The sequence below is a fragment of the Osmerus mordax genome, chromosome 27, assembly GCF_038355195.1.
Source record: "Osmerus mordax isolate fOsmMor3 chromosome 27, fOsmMor3.pri, whole genome shotgun sequence".
Lineage (NCBI taxonomy): Eukaryota > Metazoa > Chordata > Actinopteri > Osmeriformes > Osmeridae > Osmerus > Osmerus mordax.
The window spans coordinates 9247264-9271515 of NC_090076.1; the positions used below are offsets into that span (position 1 = coordinate 9247264).

The window sequence follows — 24252 nt, forward strand, 5'->3', positions numbered from 1 at the left end:
GCGTGTGTGTGTGTGTGTGTGTGTGTGTGTGTGTGTGTGTTGCATGTGTACGGTGGGACCCACGACATTTCAAAGCTATCAAGAGATTCTCGAATCTGAAAGTGACTCCATGTGTTTTTGTTTTTCCTCTGGAGTTCTTCATGAAGCGCATCATGCGTTTCCTTCGCTGATTCACTTAGGATGCAGTGGTCGTCATACCAACACTGGCCATGCTTGCTCTGCAGTGATGGCTTAATGTTCATCTGTCTGTTTCCACTAAATGGATGTCTTGCAATAATATGGAGCAGGTCAGAGGTCGGCTGGGTGTTAAGGGTAGGGATCAGTTTTGTTGGGATAATTCATGCCAAACACACACACACAGTAACAGACTTGAACGCTGACAGGTGTCGAAGTTCAGCTTGATCATTATGTCAATCGTGTGTGTGTGTGTGTGTGTGTGTGTGTGTGTGTGTGTGTGTGTGTGTGTGTGTGTGTGTGTGAGCGTGTTTGAGAGAGTGAGAGAAAGGGGGAATGGGGTGGGAGGCATGTTCAAAGATAGGGAACTAGGTTATTTGCCACACATAAACACACACACACATGAACACACATTAATACACACACACACACACACAATGGGTCAATCAAACCCATATCATGTACCGTGAGCATGGATTCAATTAGATAAGTATGGCAGCGTTAGCAAATGACAGCATTAAACCTTGTTCTGCATATATAGAGTTTCGGTAAAATGAACACAGATGCTTTTCCTACCCTGTACCCTGACACGTCAACAGAAACAAGGCAAAAACACATGCCTGTGTGGCTGTGTTGGCTGTCTGTGTGTATGTTCTGCCCCGTTCTCATAGGACCCACACAACAAGAGGAAGGGAGCTCGACTCCAAACCGGGGCTCCTTGCCATCGTCAGGCCGCGCGGTGAGTAATACGCTCTGTCAGAATCTGGAGTCTGACGTTTTCCACCGCAGGCGAGCCACCCTTCGCACTGACGGCTACTCGCTTACGACAGCTGCGTGGTAATGATGCCGTGTCGGACATGGCCCTAAAGAGGCAGGTGATGAGATGACTGGCTGATTGGTTGCCCACTGGGCCGCCCCTCAGGTCTAGCCAATTAGAATCTAAAGGCGGGTTGTGTTACGGTGATGTGATAAAAAAAGGGAAAAAAAGTATAGGCCTTCAGGTAGTATTTCAATATTCTAGTTCAATACTCCTGGGCCAAAGTAGGAAGAAAATGTTTGTGATAATTGAAGTGTGTAAAAAAAAAAACTTTTTATTGTGAGTGATTGCATCCCTGGCTGTGTTCGTAAGTAAAGAGAACTAGGGTAAACAACAGTCTAAAACACGTTGCTTTACGGGACACACCCTTCGTGTTTCTGACACATTAAGCAAACCTTGCGGGTGCCTGTAAAATAAAACAACATCTTTCTCTCTCGCCCATAAAATAAAACAACATCGCCCCTTTCACAAAAACACACAGGCTGTACTTTTCCTTTTTTTAAGGAAGAGAATGACTGTAAATGTGTAATTACATTAATAAAATGAAGCCGGCTAGTAAATCACTGCCTCTACGTATGCGCGTGTGTGTGTTTTAAAATTGTGTTTGTGAAAGCTTGTGCAAGTGTGCGTGGTTTCCGCACACGTCTTTTAACACGCACTATAGCTCGTGCAAAAGCTTGTGTGCTTTTCAGCTCTGGCGCGCATGAACAAAAGTGTCTGTGGGGTGGGATGCTATACAATGGTAACAAAGGCATTAAAGTTCCTCCAACCCTTCGGCATAGCTCCCACTGCGCTACCTCTGGCTGGGGCGGAGTGCTGCCGTGGCAAACTGGCTACATCGTGCCAGTTCTGTTGTAATAAAGACATTAAAAAGCTCCTCATTAAACTATTTTGGGCACGGGGGTTGGCGAGGGAGGGGCGCTGGGGGGGGTTAGAGGGGGCATGGACATAAAGGAAGAGGCTCCATGCCAGTGTTTCTCTGCCAGGGCACCTCTGTGTCGCTGATGGCTACAGTGCGGTAATTACAAACACATGGTTATTAATGGGCTTTAGAAGACCTGTGGGATGAGTGGGAGAAAGGAGAGGGAGAGAGAGAAGGAGAGAGAGGAATGAGGGGGTGGTGGGAGAGTGAGAAAGACAGAAAAAGGGAGAAGAGGGGAAGGAGAGGGAAGGAGGGATGGGAGGGGTATGAGGAGGGACGACGCAGAGAGAGAGAGAGAGAGAGAGAGAGAGAGAGAGAGAGAGAGAGAGAGGGGGGGGGGTGAAGGAGAGGGAGAGAGAGGGAGAGGGAGAGGGAGAGGGGGGAAGGAGGGAGAATAAAATAAAAGAGGAGCTGAATAAACGAGGGAGAGAGTTGGTAAACGTCAGAGAGAGGCGAGTCAGCTGCGGTCCCCTCCCAAATTGTCCAGAACCCCCGTCAACACCTCATCCAGGGACGGGGCACAATGGCTACCAGCTGAGAACTGCCTGGAAGAAGGTACCGGGCACGGAGCGGTTGTCCATGCCAACTTCTCCATGGCGACCGCTCTGTTTACATTTAATGTGAGGCGTATAAGGGGGCAGGGAGCTGTGATGTGGTGAGGGGGTAATGGTGCTATCCAGGCAGAGCCTGGGCGGCACCATGAAGACCCCGCCTGAGAAATGATCAACACCAACAAACACTCTGATGAAAGAACCAGGCCTCTGGTGCGCAAATGCTTCGTTTGGCGTGTAAATTTAGACGGGCGTTAAGAAAAACTTCTGTGGTGGCGACAGCACATACATTTATAAGGGTTGTAGCTCATATTAGATAAACAAACGTCTGAAATTGAGTGACTGAACTGACTCTCATCCCTTCTCGTTTTATGAGATTGACATGGGCAGAATAATGGGATTTTAAATGATCAGTTAAGCTTTGCTGTCGACATAGAGATGTTATTTTATACAATACAATATTGCTATAATTTTGCTCAGAAATCCCTGGCTCTTGCTTTAAACACACTCATCTCCAATGGCACACACACACACACACACACACACAGATAACAATAGAAATGTAATTGACAGACTACTATCTTCAGTGTATTGATGTGAAACATACGCGTGTCCGTATGCACATTGTGCTATTGATTAAAGGGTTGGCTGTTTGTGTGTGTGCGCGCGTGTGTGCATGTGTGTGTGCGCGATACATGTTATCGGTTCCCATGCTACCACACCACCAATGTCTCAGTCTCTTAAGATCAGCTGTGCCTGTTGTCTGCAGTTTTGGCAACTGTGTCACCAACAACATAATGGATCCTGATGTTCAAGATCAGACCTCTGGATCATAAGGCCTATTTTTTATGCGAAATACCTTAGCAAACACAGTCCTGGCCTAAATTAAACTTTGTTCTGTGTGTGTTTCACAGACCCTTGTATTAGGGATAATTGCAGAGAAACCTAGATTAAATCTAAACGTACTTTCTCGGCAATGAAAAAGAGATAGTCTTTATGATGACTGGAGACCACTGAAACGCCTTTTAATCGTTTCTCCAACCAGCTCCAGAACGCGTCTCTCCATTCAAAGCAAGATTAAAACGAGCACAAACTCTACCCGATGTGCTTTGGAAACTAAACAACATCAGCTGTTCTAAAAACTGGCTTCTACTGCTTTTAAACTAGCTTGTTTACATGAATGTTTTCAATCAATCCATTTGGAAAGACCCAGTGTGTGACCTCTCTTCTCGACTTCTATTGTTCTGTATCGTAACCAGAGTGCAAATTATACAATGACAATCGGGGGGGTCAACTTCTTCTCCAGGGCGTAAAGTAATATTTCCAATTACAGGTAAGAACGATATATAAATGTATCGACCCCCCCGACCTGTTGTTTTTACCTCTTTTGGGGTAAAAAAACCCCCCGTAATCCGAACCCTGATCGTAACCCTATAACTTTTTGAAATAAATCGAATCAGATCAAATAGAACGAAACACTGCCTCTCAGGGAACGCCATGACTGCGCGAGATTATCACAGGCTTCCACATGGAGCGATGACTCTTCTCTCTCTGCACATCCATAACAAAAGTATTCCTTGTATCTAATTCAATTAACTCTGCAGTCTTGGTAAAGGCTGACGCTGGGACTTTTCAGATAATAAATCTGGATTCTCTGCTCTCAGCAGGGTCGCCCCCAAACCCCGGGGCTGCCAAATACCCAAATCCATGACTCCTGTTCGTTTTGTTCCCCTCGTTTAGAATCTAATTAAATCAGGTAATAAGGGTGTGTCAAATGCGTTGGAGTAAAGCGCTTATTTTATACAAGGCTGCCTGTAACTCCAGGGGAGATAGAAGCACTGTTGTACACATGTATACCCATGCCAAACCATAGACTACTAATAGGCGTTCTCACACACACACACACACAAACTCACACACAGACACACGCACACGCACGCTTTCTCTTTCTAATTGGGAGCAGATGTGTGCTGTACTCTGGGAAATTACGGAGAGAGAGAGAGAGAGAGACAGCTAACCCTAAACCACAGTAAATTCATGAAATGGCTAATGAATAAAACAACAGTGGATTAAATGTGCCAGAGCTATGAATGATTTGATAAAGGTTCTGATTTCTGACTCCAAATTGTGAGGCCATGCGGTCGGCAGGTGTGTTTGGAATGAGCGAGCGTATTTCTCTCACGATACAAACTGCTCTGATTTGTCCATCTAGTTTGTGCACTATAGGCTTGCGGCTCAGCGAATGGGCTGTCATCACCGCAACTGCTGCCTGCCTTGGACCCCTGTGCTCGATGACTCATCCGTTGGTGTTATTATCAAGTCTGGTCCGGGTCAATCTGAAGTTGCAACACTTCTGTTCAGCCACTGGCCTCAGCCAATCAGCAAGTGTCTCTCCAGCTTCATGTCTCTCACCCTAATCAGCGAGTGTCAGCATCCACTCATCACCAGGGTTGGTGCAGACTCCAGCTCTCTCTCTCTGTCTCTCTCTCTCTCTCTTCCTCTCTTCCTCTCAATGTTCACTGAGTGTGTCTGTTTCTTCTGACTGTTTACCAGATTCACCTTAACACAAGATGACAGGCCGAATCCACTGCGGGACCTATTCATCTGCTCAGCCAGGAGACAGGCGGCTGGGCTGAGGCTGGAGCGGGGGCCGGGGCTGGGGCTGGGGCTGGGGCTGGAATGAGGGCTAAGACAGGGGCCAGGAATGAGACTGAGTGAGAGGGCTGAAAGGATAGGGGTTTGGCTCTCGGGCCAAGCCCTGGGGCTGGATGTCAGTGGGGGCGAGTGTGTCTGAGAGCCTGCTGAAAGCCAGGGTGTTGTCCAACCAGCTCACTTGTGTACCAAAGGCCCTCAAGCCTGCCAGAGGAAACAGAGCCAGGAGGCAGGTGAGACAGGGAGCCATTGTCTGACCATGTTCCTCCGCCGTACAGGTGGGACTCCTCAACGCCTGAGAGCATGCCAGCGTTCAGATGTGTGTGGGGACACACTCCAAGAACAGTAAGAGCACTGGCACGGCAGTGCCACGGCTGGAAACAGGAGCCACTTCAGTGGGTGGTAATGATGGCTGAGGGATTGGCTGTCTGTCTGACAGCATCAGACGCAGGCCTGAGAGAGGCTGTCTGTATCTCCACCAGGAACGACCTCTCATCCCTGCACAGCCTCACGAGAGAGAGGGGGAGAGAGGGGGAGAAAGGGAGAAAGGGAGAAAGGGAGAGGGGGAGAGGGGGAGAGAGGGAGAGAGGGAAGGGGGGAGAGGGGGAGAGGGGGAGAGATAAAGAGCAATCGAGTGCAGGATGTCAACAGGGGTTAGCTCTCCAAACTGAGCGCAGATGGCGGAACGAGCGGGTCAGGGATGCAAATTAAAGAACAAATTCAGAACAGGAGCAGAGCAGGCTTGTTCTGGAGGGGAGAGGGAAGGGGGGCAGGGGGGAAGGGGGGCAGGGGGGCAGGAGTCCACCGGGCATGTGTGCTTTTTTAAACAACAATTAGACGTGCCCTCGGGTTGTACCTCAGAGCTACGAGGACGAGTGTGACCTCTAATCATCCCCAATTTCTCCCGAGCCCTCTGACTCTCTGTCTCTCTGACTCTCTCTCTCTGTCCCTCTCTCTCTCTGTCTCTCTCTCTGTCTCTCTCTCGGACTCTCTCTCTGTCTCTCTCTCTGACTCTCTCTCTCTGTCCCTCTCTCTCTCTCTCTCTCTCTCTGTCTCTCTCTCTGACTCTCTCTCTGTCTCTCTCGCTATCTGACTCTCTCTCTCTCTCTCTCTCCAACACAAGCCTCTGCAGGCTGGCTGTTCATTTGAGTGTTTCCTTTTTGATTAGAAGTGAGCTTTGCTTCTTTACGTACGGTCCTGTGGGTGAGGTCAGCGCCTGCACTTGCCAAAAGCATCTTGCTCGTGTCGTGTTCAGAAACTGATTACGTCTCACATTCATCTTGAACGAACTAATCAAGTGTTACGGTCATATAACCGTTGTTTTGACTGTTTCTGATATAGCGTGCATGCTACTTCTTTAGGTAGTAAGGGTATATCAGGGTACACATCGCAACTGGCCTGCAGACTGTCTTCATGGACGAGACCCGAAAGTGAGCAACAGGAGGAAAGAGAGGAAGCAGGAGAGAGAGAGAGTGAATGAGAGAGTGAGGGAGTGAGAGAGTGAGATAGTGGGAGAGTGGGAGAGTGAGATAGTGAGAGTGAGACAGTGAGAGTAAGAGAGGGTGAGATGGTGAGAGAGAGAGAGAGTGAGAGAGAGAGTGGGAGAGAGTGAGAGAGTTAGAAAGAGAGAGAGAGAGAAAGAGAGAGTGAGAGAAAGGGCGGGAAAGATACAGAGAGAGAAAGAGCTCCCTTGCCCTTCCACACACCCCCAACACACGTGGGCGACAGATCTGACATGTTGAACTTTTGAACTGCACACATCATCTGAGTTCATCAAGGTTTCCCTCCACCCCTCAAGTATAGAAGTGTGGGGGTGGGGGGGGGGGGGAGGGGAGAAGGGTGACCCTTACAAGTCCTAGAAGGTCATTTCCATAATGAGGCCTTTGGTCCCCCCAAGACCTCTGGCAATTAGGGATCCAAGGCTTTCCCATCCTGCCCTGCCCTGACACAGCAAACACACTCTAAATGACAAGCAAGCCCCCTCCGGCCCCTGGACCCATACCTCTGTCTCCTTCAAGCCCTTCTGTGGTGTTTTGCCTTTTAACTCACCCGTAATTGGCCCCCAGATGCATGAAAGATGTGGAGGCTAGTTTTTATTAGTTTCCAAGAGGGGATTATTGTGTTCTTTCACTCTGAGAACTCAGAGAGTCCCACACAAATTCATCTGGACGTTGGCAGTGACCTAACTGACAGAAAGGCACAGATGTACATACACACATGTTGTGTCTGGGGAAGCATGGACTTTTTGATGATTGATAATGTTATAGTGGGATGTGCACTCAAAATCATAGGGCAGCCATCACCGTAATAGAAATAATCAATTAATCTCAGGGACTGTATTTAATTATAGGTCTTTAAGTGTGTTCTGAAGTGCTATGACACGTCATGAAAAGGAACAAAGTCATGAACACAACCTGTGTCCTGTTTTCATTCTGTATATACAGTATGTATCCTAATAACTGCTGCTTTTATCTTTTAATTTTCGATATAGTTATGATTGGAAACGTAAGAGAACTAGAGAGTTTTCTAAAATCGTAGAATGAATTAATAAACGTAAAAGCGTCAGGCACATTTACGGCTCTTTCCATATTACACCTCTGTTAGCTTGCCACAGAAGAATTCCCACGACACAGAACACAAAAAAAGTTTTAATAACCTTTAAAACACTTTGAAATCAATATTGAGTGGAATAATAAAAAACGAATTTTACTAACTTTTGCATTCCTCTATTCTTCATTGGCTATAGAAAAACAGTTTCCCACAAACTTTTATACCAGCTAAAAAGCTTTTTTATATACCAAAAGATGTATGTTTAATGAACATAATCCATATAGACCTCTGACAAAAGACCTTGCTAGCAACAAATCCTAGGATGAAAACTTGTCTTGGAACTCAGCCCAAACGTGATGTCTTGATCTGGAATCAACGCAAAGTTTCATATCAAATTGACGCTGTCTATGCGTTTTTTACATTACCCCTCTGATTTATAAACACACCGCCTGAATTTCGAGCTGCTAAACAGCTCTAATTCTTTCATTAACCTCTGACCTGCTCTCTGACCCAAACAGGTATAGGCAGTAAACAGCTTGTGGTGATTACAGGGTCAATGTGAATAGCTTTAAGTAAATTAGTTAACAAATGTGAACTGAAAGACAAACTGGTCGTTTTCATATGTTAATTCATATGTTTACTATTAGTGATGTTTTCATTCGTTATTTCTTAATCAATATGTGACGCGATTCAATCTGTCCCTGCACGGTGTCAACTTCATAAAATGCTCTCTAGTCCATGATTGTAGCACCTAAACATGTGCCAGGTACTTTGAAAGAAAAAAAAATCGGAAAAATCCACGGTAAATCGTTGTATTTTCAAATTCCTTGTAATGTATATTATTCAGTCTAAATAGCTATCAAAAGATGAAATGATCTGGAAAATTTGCTTCGATTTAATCAGGCATATTCTTGGGTCTTATACCGCTGGTCCTCTTTGGGGTCTTTAACGTGGCATTAGTAAACAAAGATGGCGGACCATAGAAAAGTTTTGTTGCAATATCACTGATTTAAAGCAATACTTTAAGATTGGATTGTGGTTTCTTGATAAAAACCTTACATTTCTGATCACAGAAGTAAAGTAATATAGGGCTTGAAATGGCTGGATGGGCCGGTTTTTCTGACGAGGAGTTACGAAGATTACAGCAGAAAGGTAAGCTGATTTGAGCTGTGCGTTTAGCGAGACCAGCACTTTAATTACCTTAAAATCTAAGTTTTCAGTAAGAAATAACTAATCAATGCGTATGTGGAATAATCTCGATGTAATCATTCATGTCAATGCCCGTGTGTTATTTCTCAATAACGTTACCAGACCAGGTGTCTGCAGCTTTAGGCGGTCGCGGGAGGAGACCTACTCCAACTAATCGGAGTCGGCAGCAATTGCAACGAGAGAAAGCCCTTCAGTTTGCCGCAGAGCAAAAGAGTGGACCCGGGATGTCTGCACTACCACCGGAGCAGAAGCTCGCCATGCCCCCACCACAACCTGTGAAACAACCTGTTGCCACCGTGAAGCCGGTGGAGGAACCGAGGGTGAAAGTAGAGACCGTGGTTGCTAATCATGACCCAGCGCCAGTAGAAGAAACGACACCGATTGCAATAGAATTGGAAAAACAGGAAGCGGAATCGTTAGTAAAAACAAAAAAGATTCTGACTCTCAGAACTGTTTAGAGACCCATACAGTGTGTCAGACTTTTGTATTCATGATCCTTGTCAGTTTTTTCTTCTTCTGTTATTTGTATAACAGGCGGGAAAAGACTCGTATGGAACAGCTGCAGGAGGACCAAAAGATGATGGAAGCGAAAAATAAGCGCAAGAAAGCTCTCCTCACAAAAACCATAGCTGAAAAGTAAGAACCCACCCCATAATATCCCCAATAACTCTTTACTGTGTCACCAGTGACAACTACACGATCGAAACTTGCTTTTGGAGAGTTTTAAGCGTGTCGGTCAGCTAAGCGCCTAACGACAAACGCGTCCTGCCCTCAGGTCCAAGCAGACCCAGGCGGAGGCGGTGAAGCTGAAGAGGATCCAGAAGGAGCTACAGGCCCTGGATGACATGGTGTCTAACGACATCGGGATCCTGAGAGGGAGGATAGAGGAAGCTAGCTGGGATTACAATGCTGCAAGGTAAAGTACTTTACAGAAAACATTCTCTCCTCACTTGTCGCTCACAGCTGTGAATGTACATGGTTTATTCCCGTTTCTCAAAATACCTGGAAACACTGCCCTCTACAGGAACTTAGAAAACCGTATTATCCCATGTAGACCAACCTCCGACACACAGTGCCACGCATTCTACCTCTTGATCTAAAAAAAAAAACAGCTACCTCTTTAAATCCGACAAAGACAAAACAATCTTAAACGGGTGATTGTGCTCTAGGAAGCGCTACGAGAAGGCGGAGACGGAGTACGTGGCGGCCAAGCTGGACCTCCACAGGAAGACGGAGGTGAAGGAACAGCTGACGGAGCACCTGTACGCCATCATCCAGCAGAACGAGCTGCGCAAGGCCAACAAGCTGGAGGAGCTGATGCAGCAGCTGCACCTCCACACCACAGAAGAAGAACCGAAGGAGGAGCAGCAAGAGAAGAAGAAGAAGGAGGAGGAGGAGAAAATGAATGGTAATACCGCAGAGGAGAAGCTCCAGGAAGAAGGGGCTGTCGTGGACCCGTCTGTGCGGGATCAGGTGTCCATGGCAGGCACGCAGGCTGAAGCTCGAGTGGATGGCACCACGGTCCATAAAGACTGCCCCCCAGTGTCGGAACCAAAGGCGAGGGACCAGGACTGTAAAATAGCTGACGGTGCCCCCATGGGACAGACGGAGGCTCCAGCAGCCTCCGCCTCCTGATGCTGGCTGGGTGGGGTGGTGGAGGGGAGGGCCACATCTATGAGAGCTGCTTGTCGATGTTCACGTCCCCCATTCAGAGTTGTTTGAACGTAGGGGTACGGCACAGGATTGTCTGTAAAATACATCTTTCCTGCCTCAATATACTCAACACTAAAAACGTTCAACTAGACACTACATTCTCCATTCCACAGCTGTCATATTTACGGTGTTCCTGTTGTTTGATTGGAACTCCAATTGTAATCTTTTTATTTTATATAATGTACCCCCTTCCCCTGTCCAGCTAAACACTCTGTAATCATTTGGAAGGCGGTTGCATTTGTATTTTGTTACTGCCTGTCTGTGTCGCTTGTTCTTATCGTGGCTGCTTTAAAAATCCTCTCGCCTCCAGCACTTTGCAACAACACGTGGCTTTACATCCAACTGTATGTGAATGTTGTCTTCCCAAGCAAAGGTTCAACTTAAAGAATCACCATTTAAGATTGTTTTGTCTTTGCAGTCAAACTGAGAGCAGCATATCGTGTTAGCTCCCTTTAAGTTATTTTGTATAAAAGAAATGGATTATGGTCACGTCTATCGAAATCTCGAAATCCCTGATTACTTTTGTGTATGTACAAAGTTCCACTTTGAAAGCAGTTTTTATTTTTGTAACCTTGTGCTCAGGCAGTGAATTTAGTTTAAAGGCATGCATCTGGAATGTGCCTCCTAAATGGTAAGGTGATATCTCATAATGTATGCTCTGCAAAGAAAGTGCTTCTCAGCATGTATTTCTACACCGTTGTGGCCTTTATAGAATAATTTATTTTCTCGGTTATGTTATCGAACACTTTCAACTGTTGCATCCAACGTCTGTTTTTGTATTTGAAATTGAGCTCTACCATCTTGTTTGTCAGGCTAGCAGATTGTACATTTTGTGTCTCTATAGTTTCAGTCAGATGCCAATTTTGTATTCAAATGGGTTTATATAATTGTATTTATATGTATAGGTATGTGTCTGGGATCCATCACTGAGTTGTGTTTTTATAATATGAACAAAGATAAAATGAATCAATAGTCTGGCCTAGACTGTATGCTGTCATTTCGATCGAATTAAATTAAAGCTACCTTTGGAAACTGTAAATTAGTACTAATCTCTATCTTTTTTTATAGGCTTTAAGTGTAGTAATGTGTCCGAGTTAAACAAATTCCGTGAATCTTGTGGTTCGAGGAGGAATTTACGGAGAATAGTTTCGAACTCCCATTGCTTTTTTAAAGTCATTTTAAAGCGTAGTAAGTGTTCTGTAAACCGCTTTGAGATTTTACTGCGCTTTGGTCACATCTGGTCGTCTGAACAAGAGACTATAAACTCTTTTAATTAGTTAGCGAGTAGTGAGTGACCAGTGAATACTCCCAGCACCTCGAAGGTCAAGGATTAAATAACTTTGATATCCCGATATCATGGCTTGTCTCAAACATATACTTCTCAGTCCATTTAAAATGTATCTTAGATCAAAATATGACATAATATCAAACGGTTCAACCTATCCGCGGTTTTGGTCAACCTAATCGTATCTGCAGCGTAATGATGCGGGGATTATGCGGAGGTCCATACAAGCTAAGGCTTTAACAACAAGAATTGGAAATGCATTTTCAATTCAGTTTTGTGGGGCCGTAGGCTCGACATCAGAGGGCGGCGGATTTCCAAAGAAATGTGTGATTTATGTGGCGCTAGAATCCCCAGACAGGTCGAGAAAGGCCCTGTAACACGAGAGCCCGCGACTGAAAAAAACAGTGTGGTCAACTTTTACTCAAAATCTTCACCATATGGCTCGTCTGTTATTGAATCTTGACCTTGACTCTGCGTGTAGGCCTAAAATAAAATGTATTAATTAGATCTGCATCCATCATTAATATGTTACTGCATGTTTGAAGGTGTGGATTTTCCATGTCGAAGAAGACAAGCCATTACGTGCATGTCTGTAAGTATATTTACATATAGATATAAAAATATATTACACGCTTTTTACCATAATTTCATGATCGGTCAACACGTAACCATAGGCCTACTACAAGTTAATTTGATCCCCACGTCCCAATTCTATGAAGTTGTATGAAGGCTATTGGCGCCTTCAGTTTGATATTTAGAAAGACACTTTAAGCAGTAGCAGACTACTTTAAGTTAATTTTACAAAACAATAGCTTAATTAAAAAAAATTAAAAAAATTACACGGATCTATAAAATAGCCTATTTGATTTAGGCCTACAGCTGATTTAGAGTTTGTTAAGAAATGTGAACGCAGCTAAGCCATAAGAGGTCTGTGTGTGATTAATGGGCTTGGTTTTTTCCCCAAATAAAAACTCACACTTGAGACTAATGTGTTTTCTTATGTTGTTTATTCAGTAGTGCCTAATGCCTCGGTACCTTGGCCTTGGCTGAAGCATTTGCCCCAGACACGCTGCATGGTCTCAGCCGGACTGCGTGCAGTGCAGTGCTGTCCAATGACCCTTGGTGCTGATTGGGGTAGCGCGTTGGCCCCTGTCCGCCTTTATTTCCCTAATTGAGAGTAAATGACCTGCTTGTTGACTCTCTACATCCTGTGCGGAAAACCATATGTTGCAGACACACTCCCTCCGCCATGATTGCGGCGACAAGGGAATTCTCATCGTCAGGACCGTTGAAGTGCTCATTAAAACAGTGGTGGGCAGAAACGCAAAATATGTCATGAGAAATGTATCATAGGAGCGCTTTGATATTATCGAGGAAACCCAGTGGGAGTTAACTTCTTTTTGTAAATGTTTTAAATGACCACATTCGTCCTATATACAGACAACAGATAGCACACCACAAGCGTGTGTTTTTCTTGGTGCCTCATCATTCGTGATTCTAATTTTTGATCTCAGTCACATCCTAGGTTATGAAAATCGAGTTGAATTAGGGTTATAAACATATGCGATAGAGTTTGGCCATTGTTTCAGCGCTCAACACGGAGAAGCACTAATTGCAAACTGCCTGTGGTGTTCCGACATAAAAAAGCAATCTGCTCTTGATTAAACAACAAGTCGAGTTTACAAAGCATTGCGCGTGTGAAATTAATTCACCCGCGCTGATTCTGATTAGAAAGCCAACCACTGATGTTGCCATTTTCTGTAAGCAGTGGCTTACATCTCGTAAAAATCCTGGAAAATACATTTAGATTTATGCGTTTTTTTCTGTTGTACACATTTAAAATAGTATTCTGATTGCACGTTTATATGTTTACTTACTAATTTAAAACTTTTTAATTATAAAATCAGTCACTCAGCTCCTTAAAATAAAGCGTATGATGTAAGTACAAATAAAATGCTTGATGGCTTTATCCACTCAACATTGCCTTTTTGTGTAGTATCAAGTATTTAACAATTGATTTAGGTGGATACTTTCTTTGTTATCTGGTGCACTTTATGTAAAAAACAATGCGAAACAGGCCTTATTTCAGAAATAATCAATAAAGGTGAACGGTGTTCACAATTGTGTCACAAATTTATGTCTTCAAGTTCGAATACCGCAAGTTCGGAGAATGGAACATTACTGAACTGAAAGGTATTATCCTGGGGTACAGACTTTGCTTCATTTCGGTCTGAAATAAACTTAAATCTCCATGTTTATGTGTACATTTGGCTCAAATCAAACCGGTTACTATATGGCATTTTCTTATTCAAGCTAATTAACCTTTTTCTCTAAACAGGAACCGTTAACGAGGTTTAAAAACGGTAACGTTAATGACCTGCCGTTACACACCTATGTACCCAACATAATACTTTGTGCGCCTACTAAATATTTGATTTTATGATAAAGTGGTCCACATCTGCGCGCTTAAAGATGCACAGAATATGGGGTCGATTGACTGTAAGGATGAAGCTTCATGATTTTAAAGCAAATTAGAGCCTACATGTGATTGATCGTTGGACCATTAGGCTGTCTTATACGCTAAATATAACCTTTATAGTCTACAATATTTTGGTTGGTCTAAACATCCGAATCAGTCAAGTAGCCTATGCTGTTCAAGTCTTAAATATCCTATTAAAACTATCGGAATCTAACATTTTAATGTAACATTTTATCACCAATCAAAACATGTACATTGTCACATGGTGAAATGTTTGATTTTAGGCGCTTTTCCCTTTTCAATACTGAAACGCATTGCTGTTCCCTCGGCGCTTGCCGTCTCTAACCCGAAAGGTCAGGTCAAACGCAGGATGGCACTCTCCTACGGAATTATTTTGACGTTTCCATTCGATACGGCTCATGCTAGCAATACGAGCAAATAGGTCCACTTTCTGGTGGAATTCTTTAACGCGGAGTGAAATGAGAATAAAGCTTTTAGAAGAAGTTAGACTGAGACTATTTTGGAGGCTTTCTGCGCTGGCACCGCACTGGACTCGTAGGCAGGAAAAGAGAATCTGGAGGGAAAACTAATGATGAAAAAGGCTACTCTATCCCTGCGCCTTCATTAAATACATGGAAAGAACGAGAGCAGCACATCTGGATTCAATCCGCGTCCCTTTGATGGCATCAAGTGTTCCTTTCCCAGATCAGGGGCTGGAAGCTACGGGATGTCTATGGCAGCTTGGAGCCTGAAGTCTACTCTTGCCATCTGAACACATGGACCCCCCCTCTCCTCCTCCTCCTCCTCTCTCCATTCCTCTATCCCTCCCCCTGCTTATCCCCCCTGTCAAGACCTTCGGTAAATTGAACTCGGATTCCAAACAGAATTCACCTAACGCGAGTTCTAACGTAAATATGTGTTTCGCCAGCATCTGATGAAGGCCTATCACAATTAACTGCTGTAATATTTTGTTTTATTCAAACACTAGGCTATTTGTATCGTTGATTTACTAACCAGACTTTGATGACTGTTTTCCAAGGGAATGTGTGAATAATAGTAATTATACATGAAATATACGGGCTCTCTAAACTTGAAAGGGGCAATGTAGTGAAAAGGCCTCCGTTTGCCCATAGCCTACTCTCTCTCAGCGTTTCCCAAGATCTGAATAAATGTGAAACTGAATCCCAGTAAGAGATTTGGTTAGCAATTCGAATACGCGGATATTTAAAATCCATCCACAGGCTATTTCATCAGGCCGGGTGATAATGACCCGCCCCACACACACACACCCAAACGCTATCATCTTCGCTAAAACTCTAAGCGGGGGGGGGGGGGGGGGGGCAGATCGCAAAGACGGGAGCGCAGGGGCCTGTGAAACGTCAGACACGGCATAAAGGCATCGCCACATAATTAGGGACTCCTATTAGAGACCATCCACCATTCCAAGGGCTCATACGTTTCATATTCTCCCCGGTTGTTGCAGGCATCCGCAGCGTGCCAGCGTGCGACTGGTTTGAAGTAGCCTACTACAGAGCGAGAGGGAAAGAGAGAGAGAGAGGGGGGGAGAGAGAGCGTGAGAGAGAGGGAGAAAGAAAGAGAGAGAGAGGTTGAGGTAGAGAGAGAGAGAACGGCCAGCCTCCCCGCGCCTAGCTGAGCTGAGCCGAGCCAGCTTCACGCACATAGGAGCGCATCTGTTTGGGATCAGCAGTTTCTGCTAAGCTCAGTCAGTTGTAACCGAGAGTCAACAGGAGTGGGAAGTGGAAGAGAAGTTTTTGTGTGGACTTCTTGAGTTCCCAGACACGGGACGCATTTGTTTTGTGACCTATTTGTTGTTTACGCGCCCGAATGGACGGACGGGATGGTTTTTCTGTGATCGGGAAAACCAGATGAACAAAAAAGCTTTTTTTCTCCGCCTCTCAAAGTAATTTTAATGCTATTGAGGCTGGATGTAAGCAAACGTCGTTTTGCTTGGAAAACTTAAGGTCTACCCTGCTGGCTTGGAGGCGTTGTTTGTGCGTTCTGTATTCGAGGATCTATTTGGCTCGCTTATTGTAATTGCTCAGTTTTTCACTACTGTATCACATTTGCGTCATGACTTCTAGCTATGCACATGTAATGGACAGGCAAGCAACGATATCAAACCGCCTGGAGAGCCCGATTACTTCTAATCTGGAAAACCTGCAAGCGAAAAAGAACTTCTCAGTGAGCCACTTGTTGGATCTGGAAGAGGCCGGGGAAATGGTTGGGACCCAAGCGGACGAGAGTGTCGGCGAGGCGGGGAGGAGTATGCTGGAGTCCCCGGGACTGACCAGCGGGAGCGACACCACTCAGCAGGAGAGTAAGTGAGAAGTGTATCCCTTATGGGCAGTTTCTTATGGCCACAGACATTTAAGTGGCGATTACTACATATCATTTGGTTATCAAATTTATATGTAAATTTGGATTTGTATAGAAACTATGGACAGAGTGAGATTGGAGTGTTTTGATGAGCCGCTTAATCTGAGAGGGCATCTTCGTAGGGTTAAGTACTGCTCTGATTTATAATCAAAATGACAGACTGACCACAATGCATTTATTTTCATTAAGAAGGCCTCTTGGCCAGTCCTCCTGTGTAGATACCTGGTCTGTTGAAACGATCACGCATGGACTGAATCGTGATGGGGGTAATTAATCATCTCTGACGGCTACTTTAAAAGGCCATTAATTTAACATTAGGACTTTGATGTCAACGAAGTATGGCGACGTTGGTCGATATGGTCAGTAAAATACAGGTCAGGCTTTACAATGATAAATCAAAACACGACCATTGAGACATCCACAATTGTTGTGATGGACTCCATGGTTCAGCCTGCAACGTGGTTTGTCTAGAACTCCTTAAAAAGTGGGAAATAGTCGACTCAAGTAAACTTGGATACGCCCCAGTAAAAGCAATAGAACATTGCTTCCCCACTCGGCCCTGCCGTTGAGAGAGTAAATAAACGCGTCAGTCTCGAGCGATACGCTCTCATATTCAAAGTCATTTGGAGAGGCTGACAGAAACGTTAGGGTTTAATGACTGTTATTGTTATTTTACTGGTAAATCGGACCGGTGTGAGAAATATGCAGGAGGAAGTGCCGAGCTTACATCGATAATTCACAGTTATTTCGCTTGTCAAACAATTTCAGAATATTTACACCTAATCATTTGTCATAATTAAATGTGTTACCCGGTCACAGGGCTAACAATTATGAGATCATATTACATAATGCAATTCGGGCTCTTTTGTTAAGAATAGTCTGAATAGATTTGTAAGCATAGTTAATCATTTGGATGTTTAGTCTTGGTTTTGTAAACACATAAACACACAGTTTTGGTCATTGTTAGACTGTTGTTTCTCAAAGAATATTTGATTTGACTATACAAATCATGTAAATTATTGTCAAGTAGGCCTAAACTTTCTAAAACATAATTAAGATTTTTCTGATTCAGACCCTGTCAGATTTATTTTTTAAATTAAAGTTCTTCAGATTTCTAAATATGTACATAACAAATGGATTATGTAACTTCTATCTAAACGTTTTTAGATGCAGTCTAACAACATTTTAGATTAAACATTTCTAGACTATTGCAAATGGGAGAGAGACTGCTAAGAACTAAGCAAATCAGAATTATTTTGGCAAACTTTATGTGCTGTAGCCTATATTATTTCATACTAAACTGATTTAATCCAAATGCAAAATCTTCGATTAGCACATTTGTGACAGATTTATTGCCGTTAATAAAGTTATAATGAATTAGCTGTATACTTTTGTAGTTGTCTTGTCTGACGGCCTGTCTTCACATGCAGGCCAGACAGACCACAACTCAGAGAATTATAGTAAGAGTGTTTAGGAACAAATTCAACTAAATTTAACTAACTGACAAAACACCATTCACACGTATTCTGTTATATTTGAATTTACGTTAAAATTGGCTGTTTCCAATTCTTGTGCTTAAGCGTCAATGTGGACGTCCAACTATGTTGATTATTTTCGTCTTGCTGATAATAACTATGAAAAGGGTCATTATTTTACTTATCCAAAGACTTGAACCGTGGAGCTTAGCTGGTGCTTAAGATACATGATTCTTTTGAGATGCTTAAACACACCAGTTCACAGTTAATTCATAACCGTTTAAAACATGTTCGATCGAGATTACTTTTAAAACCTGGCAAAACAGAAATGACTTGACAGGCGCGTGACACAACACAGTCATACAAAGATTGAGGAATGTCGGTCCAACATTTATTGAGAATAAATACAGCATTAAAATGGTTGTCTAGACAGGAGGAGGTAACGTATACTGTGGATTTATTGTTGGTCTTATAGTCAACGGTACGTTTCACACGTTTTGGAACAGTCAAATTGAAGGCCTGCATAGTTCATTAATTCGATTTTGTAAACAGCTTATATTTTATTGCAATTGTGTCTTCTTTTTTTTACCGAGGAAAATTAGCATGACCTAGAAAAAAATATGTAAGAACAATACATAAAAACTTAAAATTAGGAGCCATTTTGGATTAGTTAGTGCAATTGTTCGAACGTCGTCCTGGAAAGTTCAGAGGTTTCGATGTAAACGTGTTTCTTATAAACATGCCCAGTCAATGCGGTGACTTTATTGATATACTAAAGTAGTGCACTTCCTCTTGATTACTCGAAACATATTACGTTTGTGGACTTGCCCTGGCCGAGTTTGGACGTTTTTAAGAAATCGAGAAAACTACCCGAAACTGGAATTCTTTCTTTGTGTTTATACTTTACTGGCAACTGTGGGCCTCAGTTGGAGAGAGGGGCATCCTCTGAGACAGGGCAGATACCAGGAGTTAGGATAATAAAGAGAGGTGGTGACTGACAGAAGAGGGCCTCTCTCAACATGGTGACAACAAACAGCCCAATGGTGACACAGGGGAGATGAACACAGAGAGCGTTGGATACACTCGATGACAGGGCAGTCTTGGGGTGAGAGAGAGAGAGAGATATGTGTGCCTTCTTGTTTGTGAGCGTGTGTGTGTTAGCGTGTGCACGTCTCGCCTCGCCCTGTTTTCTCCGGCGAGGCTCTGACTTGTGTTCCGTGGCCTTGCAGACGAGCAGCTGAACGCGGAGGAGAAGAAGAAGAGGAAACAGAGGAGGAACAGGACCACGTTCAACAGCAGCCAGCTGCAGGCTCTGGAGAGGGTGTTCGAGAGGACACACTACCCCGACGCCTTCGTCAGAGAGGACCTGGCGCGCAGGGTCAACCTCACCGAGGCACGGGTGCAGGTACGCTCTCCCTCCTCTCTGAGACCATCCCCGCCACCTCACCCCCCAGGGCATTACCACGTCCCATCTCAAGATCCTCGGGACATTCTAAACAACCCATAGAATGTCCTGTTGAGTCTATAGAATGTCCTGTTGAGTCTATAGAATGTCCTGTTGAGTCTATAGAATGTCCTGTTGAGTCTATAAAATGTCCTGTTGAGTCTATAGAATGTCCTGTTGAGTCTATAGAATGTCCTGTTGAGTCTATAAAATGTCCTGTTGAGTCTATAGAGTGCCCTATAGACATCACGATTCTTCCGTATCCATAAAATGCCATGCAGGATCTAGGAGAGGGTCAAATGTGTCCAAATCACCTGGTTTTCTCAAGCTGAACTGCGTTATATTGGTGTGCAGAAGCTTTCTGGGTAAAGCGTGCGTGCAAGCGAGAGTGCTTTCACTCTTTTGCATTCTTTTTGGAGTTTGAGAACATGGATTTGCGGTCACTGTCTATCACTGTAGATCATTTTAATATATTTGATAAAAGGCAGAGGAGAAACAGGGTGAGTGAGTTGCAAGAAAGAAATGAAGAGAAAGAGAATGAGAGGAAGAGAAATAGATGGAGAGACAAAAAGAGAGAGAGAGAGGGAGAGGAAGGGAGAGAGAGAGAGAGAGAGAGAGAGAGAGAGAGAGAGAGAGAGAAGGGGAGACATAGGGAGAGAGACAGAGGGAGGGAGGTAGAGCGAGAGAAAGAGGGGGAGGGAAGGAAAGAGAGAAGGGGAGACATAGGGAGAGAGACAGAGGGAGGGAGAGACAGAGGGAGAGAGACAGAGAGAGAGGCATAGAAAGAGCGCACATCTGTGATTAATGTGTAGCAGAGAGTGATGCAGAAATCCTTTGATAAAAGAGACTTTGGGCTCATTCCTGAGGTGGTGCGTAACCGGACACTGGGCCCCTCTCAGAGCCCCTCCACTTCCACTGCGTTTAATAACGGATTTGATTTCACAGCGAGGAATAACATTAGCACCTCCAGACAGGGTCCTCCTCTGTTTAGAGAAACAGGAGGATGAGGGGCAGTTACAGATGTGTGGTTTGTGTGTGTTGGTGATCGGTGCTGCATCTGCCCTCAGAGAGAGGAGACAGGCTGCTTGAATGGAGAGTATATACAAATTGCAGGGAGGTCCAAAAACAAGCCCATTGTAGCCTAAATTAACTCACGCACACAATCTTATGGGTTCTTAAGTAATCAAAACCATTTAGGAGCAACGCAAACTTTAAGGATATGGAAGTGATACTTTGAAAGCTCTTGTAAAGTGACTGCATGGTGCCGATGAGCCTCCGTGTCCGCTGTTCCGTCCCCAGGTGTGGTTCCAGAACAGGAGGGCAAAGTTTCGCAGGAACGAACGTGCCATGCTGGCTAGCAAGAACGCCTCCCTCCTCAAGTCGTACTCCGGCGACGTGACGGCGGTGGAGCAGCCCATCGTCCCGCGACCCGCGCCGCGCCCAAACGACTACCTTTCCTGGGGTAGCGCTGCTCCTTACAGGTAGACCCCCATCGCCCCCTCGTCCGACCATCGCCCCCTCGTCCCCTCCTTGCCCCCCCGCTCATCCCTCCTTGTCTCACCCGCCCCCTCAAAACACCCAACACAACCGCTCTCCATGCCCCCCCACCCCCAGCTCCCTTTCAGCATGCTATGCTGGCTCCTATTCTTGCTTCTCTTCCCCCCCCCCCCCGCTTAACCTCACCCCTCCTTACCTCTCCCCCCAATCCTCTCCCATATCCCCACCTCACCATGGCCGACCTGGCTGTGTTATTGTTTCATTTCCTCCACTCACATCTGTCCATCTCCTACCTGTGCATACCTTCATATTTACCCTTCAGATCCTTCAGGATGGCACCTGGATCGAATGAAACTGTCACTGCGCTTGACCTTTCGCTTCCATAAACAATAGCAAAGAGTTTATCTGAAGTTTGGTTCAAAGCGACGCTGGAAAAGCATGGGCTTTGTTTGTTTCCATTTCAGCGGTTAGGCTTGCTGGTTGCCATTCAGGTCGTAAATTCCTCTCTCTATCCTTACGTGTTTTTACAACAGTTTGTAACCAACTTCTCTGAAAGCAGACTTCTTTTTCCAAACAAAAACATGCATGCATCTGCACGAGCAGTCGGAACCACGAAACAAACAGCCCAAGGACAGCGCATGTCTCTAACTAAACTCACCAATCTCTCAGAGCGCTGTGCTTTTCCCCTGTCCCTCCTGTGTGAGGGAGCATGAGGGCGAGCCCAGATCCGATGACCTCTCCTGACGGGGTGATAATCCGAAAACAAACCGTATAAAATCCCCTGGTTGACCTCTGTGATCTTCTCTGCTATGCAACACCAAATAACGAGCGTAAGAGAGTCGCTGGCGCTCCACTGGGCAAGATTTTTTGTGACTCTGGTTACATTGGTTATGATTTACAGTAATCCTCCCGTATGAACCTCAGGATAAAATGTCTGACCTTGTCACACGGGCCAAAAGCTCCTGTGAACTTCAGTGCCCAAGGCTCTGGCGGGGCTGTTAGCCTAGCCTAGCCTAGCACAGACAACATTACCTGGATAGAATTAATGCAACTGAACAGACCTGGGTCAGTTACATTGAATTGAATGCAAGTATTCGAAAGTAGCTTAGGCGCATTTGATTCGGCTCACAGTTGGCCCGTACGGGACTGACTTTATGATTTCATGGCACTGGGTGGTGTAAACCAAGTGTACCCAAAGTAGTTGGCGGTGTGTTTGCGAATAATAATTGACCCAGGTCTGCTATTGAAACACACTAATGTGGTGCTAATACATACATCGCCATTTATATATTCTTAAGCTGGTATCCAATGGCGGAGGGAGGGCCAATCCGAGTGCCACAGAAAATACTGCCCTCAGAAAGCAAGTACTCTTTCTTCTTTTCTACATGTGGTTCCTTTTTTTTTTTTTTTTTGGTAACAAGTGTCTTAATACTTGAGTGCGTGAAAATAGAGATTTCACGACCGTAAATTAATGTATGCTTTCATCATCTTTTTTTTTTTGGGGGGGGGGGGAGATTTTTGTGTGACACGATTGGAATGACGGTCGGAACGGTTGATCTGACATGCGCCCTCTGTGCCCCTCTCTCCCCCAGTGCCATGGCAACCTACCCTCCCACATGTTCCAACACCAATACCTCCCAGGGAATGAACATGGCCAACAGCATTGCCAACCTGCGGCTCAAAGCCAAGGAGTACAGCTTAAACCAGGTGCCCACGGTCAACTGAGGGGGGAGAGAGGCAGGGGAGAGAGAGAGAGAGAGCGGGGGAGGGAGACTGCAGTGGTGGGGCTGAGATGGGAGAGGGGCTCTCTCTCTCTAACGTCCAACCTCCCCCCCCCCCCTCCTCCTCCTCCCCTCTGTGACTCCCTGGGGACGATCACCATCCGATTTCCCCGCCACGGAATTTGAGCTTGACGTCTCACTGGTCCTGAACTCCACCTCTCTCTCTCGACGAACGTGCCACCTATACGCAAACCTGTAGCACCCGACGGATACAGAGAAGCAAGGCCTCTCCCCGCGGGCCTCCCTTCCCCTGAGCACCGCTGATCACTGTACTGACGAGAAAGACATGGAGACAGGGACGTTTTAGACGGCTAGATGAGTAGTTTGCCTTTTTCGATTTTCGGTACGGACTCGATGGAGGACTAGCTTCCAAAGAATTCCACGGAGAGGCATCCTCCGATCTTGACTCTCTGTGTTTGCCCACCGTGCCCAGGTAAGCGTGCTCAAGAGACCCCTGTGAGGACTACTGGGGATTCGATATCTTCTCTGAGCCACGCTTTGGATAGGATTAAAACACCAGACAGGGACCACCAACTCTCAAATCAACAATGACAATATGGACGTTCTATTCAGTGTTAGTTGGAGTGTTGAAACCTATGAATCCTTGCAACAAAGATCCATATTTGATTAACATTATTTAGGTGGATCGACGTATTATAAATAGACTGTTTGGTTTTGGTATTATTCGCAAAGTATTATGTCTTTATTGATGTTTTGGGATGTAACAGTATTAAGATGATTACAATATATATAATAAAACATGCTGAAAAGAGACAGCAAACACACATGGCTCATGGTTGCAAGGGTTCATCCATACATTTGTAGTTATTTTGTTTTCACATTTTTCTTTCCATTTTATACCACTGACAAGCAAACATTTTCAACGCATTTTGATTCATGTAATGGTACCCTATACAGGAAAGGCTCATGTCTTTCTGAACTTGAGACCATAGCCTATCTTCATTTCCTATAATATCCTTTATTTGTAACAGAAAACCTTGTATATTAATAAAATGCATTTCAAGCAATGCAGTCCCCCTGTGTTCGGTTGCTAGGGTGAACAGAGATCTGTCCATAGCAACAAAGAAGATTGCATCTGCTAGACCTACTGGGGGTAAGCCCATATTTCTGACTGCCTTTCAAATATGAACACATTTGAAATATTGTTGTCAATTGAAGCGATAAGTCCAAATTCCATCAACATATTTATTTGATAAAAACCTCTGGATGAATAGGACTTTATATTATGACCCTACTAAATGACAACTTTGTCATGACAAATAGTCAGTCGTAGCTGAAGCCAGTA

At 44.7% G+C, this 24252-nt stretch overlaps 2 protein-coding genes across 4 annotated transcripts; both read left to right on the forward strand.

Moving 5' to 3' along the window:
* The first annotated feature begins 8648 nt into the window (after positions 1–8648).
* On the forward strand, positions 8649–11621 carry gorab (golgin, rab6-interacting). The gene is made up of 5 exons (XM_067230532.1): positions 8649–8818; positions 8978–9290; positions 9410–9511; positions 9651–9791; positions 10045–11621. The coding sequence occupies exons 1-5, from the start codon at positions 8764–8766 to the stop codon at positions 10508–10510; spliced, it is 1077 nt and encodes a 358-aa protein (XP_067086633.1). The 5' UTR covers positions 8649–8763; the 3' UTR covers positions 10511–11621.
* Positions 11622–16115: 4494 nt separating this feature from the next.
* Positions 16116–22948, forward strand: prrx1b (paired related homeobox 1b). 3 transcript variants are annotated; one of them, XM_067230598.1, is made up of 5 exons: positions 16116–16690; positions 19454–19629; positions 20968–21149; positions 22464–22529; positions 22758–22948. In XM_067230598.1, exons 1-5 carry the CDS (start codon positions 16444–16446, stop codon positions 22888–22890), a joined length of 804 nt encoding a protein of 267 aa, XP_067086699.1. In that variant the 5' UTR covers positions 16116–16443; the 3' UTR covers positions 22891–22948. The 3 variants fall into 3 exon arrangements, with proteins under 3 accessions (XP_067086699.1, XP_067086698.1, XP_067086697.1); XM_067230597.1 differs by having other exon boundaries at positions 22464–22525; positions 22758–22903; XM_067230596.1 differs by lacking the exon at positions 22464–22529.
* The last annotated feature ends 1304 nt before the right edge of the window (positions 22949–24252 follow it).

Bases quoted from the DNA above. Each gene is read 5' to 3' on its own strand.
- gorab (XM_067230532.1), top strand. From the start codon at position 8,764: ATGGCTGGATGGGCCGGTTTTTCTGACGAGGAGTTACGAAGATTACAG. The intron at 8,819-8,977 runs GTAAGCTGATTT...TAACGTTACCAG, and splicing joins ACGAAGATTACAGCAGAAAG to ACCAGGTGTCTGCAGCTTTA. The intron at 9,792-10,044 runs GTAAAGTACTTT...ATTGTGCTCTAG, and splicing joins TGGGATTACAATGCTGCAAG to GAAGCGCTACGAGAAGGCGG.
- prrx1b (XM_067230598.1), top strand. From the start codon at position 16,444: ATGACTTCTAGCTATGCACATGTAATGGACAGGCAAGCAACGATATCA. The intron at 16,691-19,453 runs GTAAGTGAGAAG...GTGGCCTTGCAG, and splicing joins CGACACCACTCAGCAGGAGA to ACGAGCAGCTGAACGCGGAG. The intron at 22,530-22,757 runs GTACTCTTTCTT...TCTCTCCCCCAG, and splicing joins ATACTGCCCTCAGAAAGCAA to TGCCATGGCAACCTACCCTC.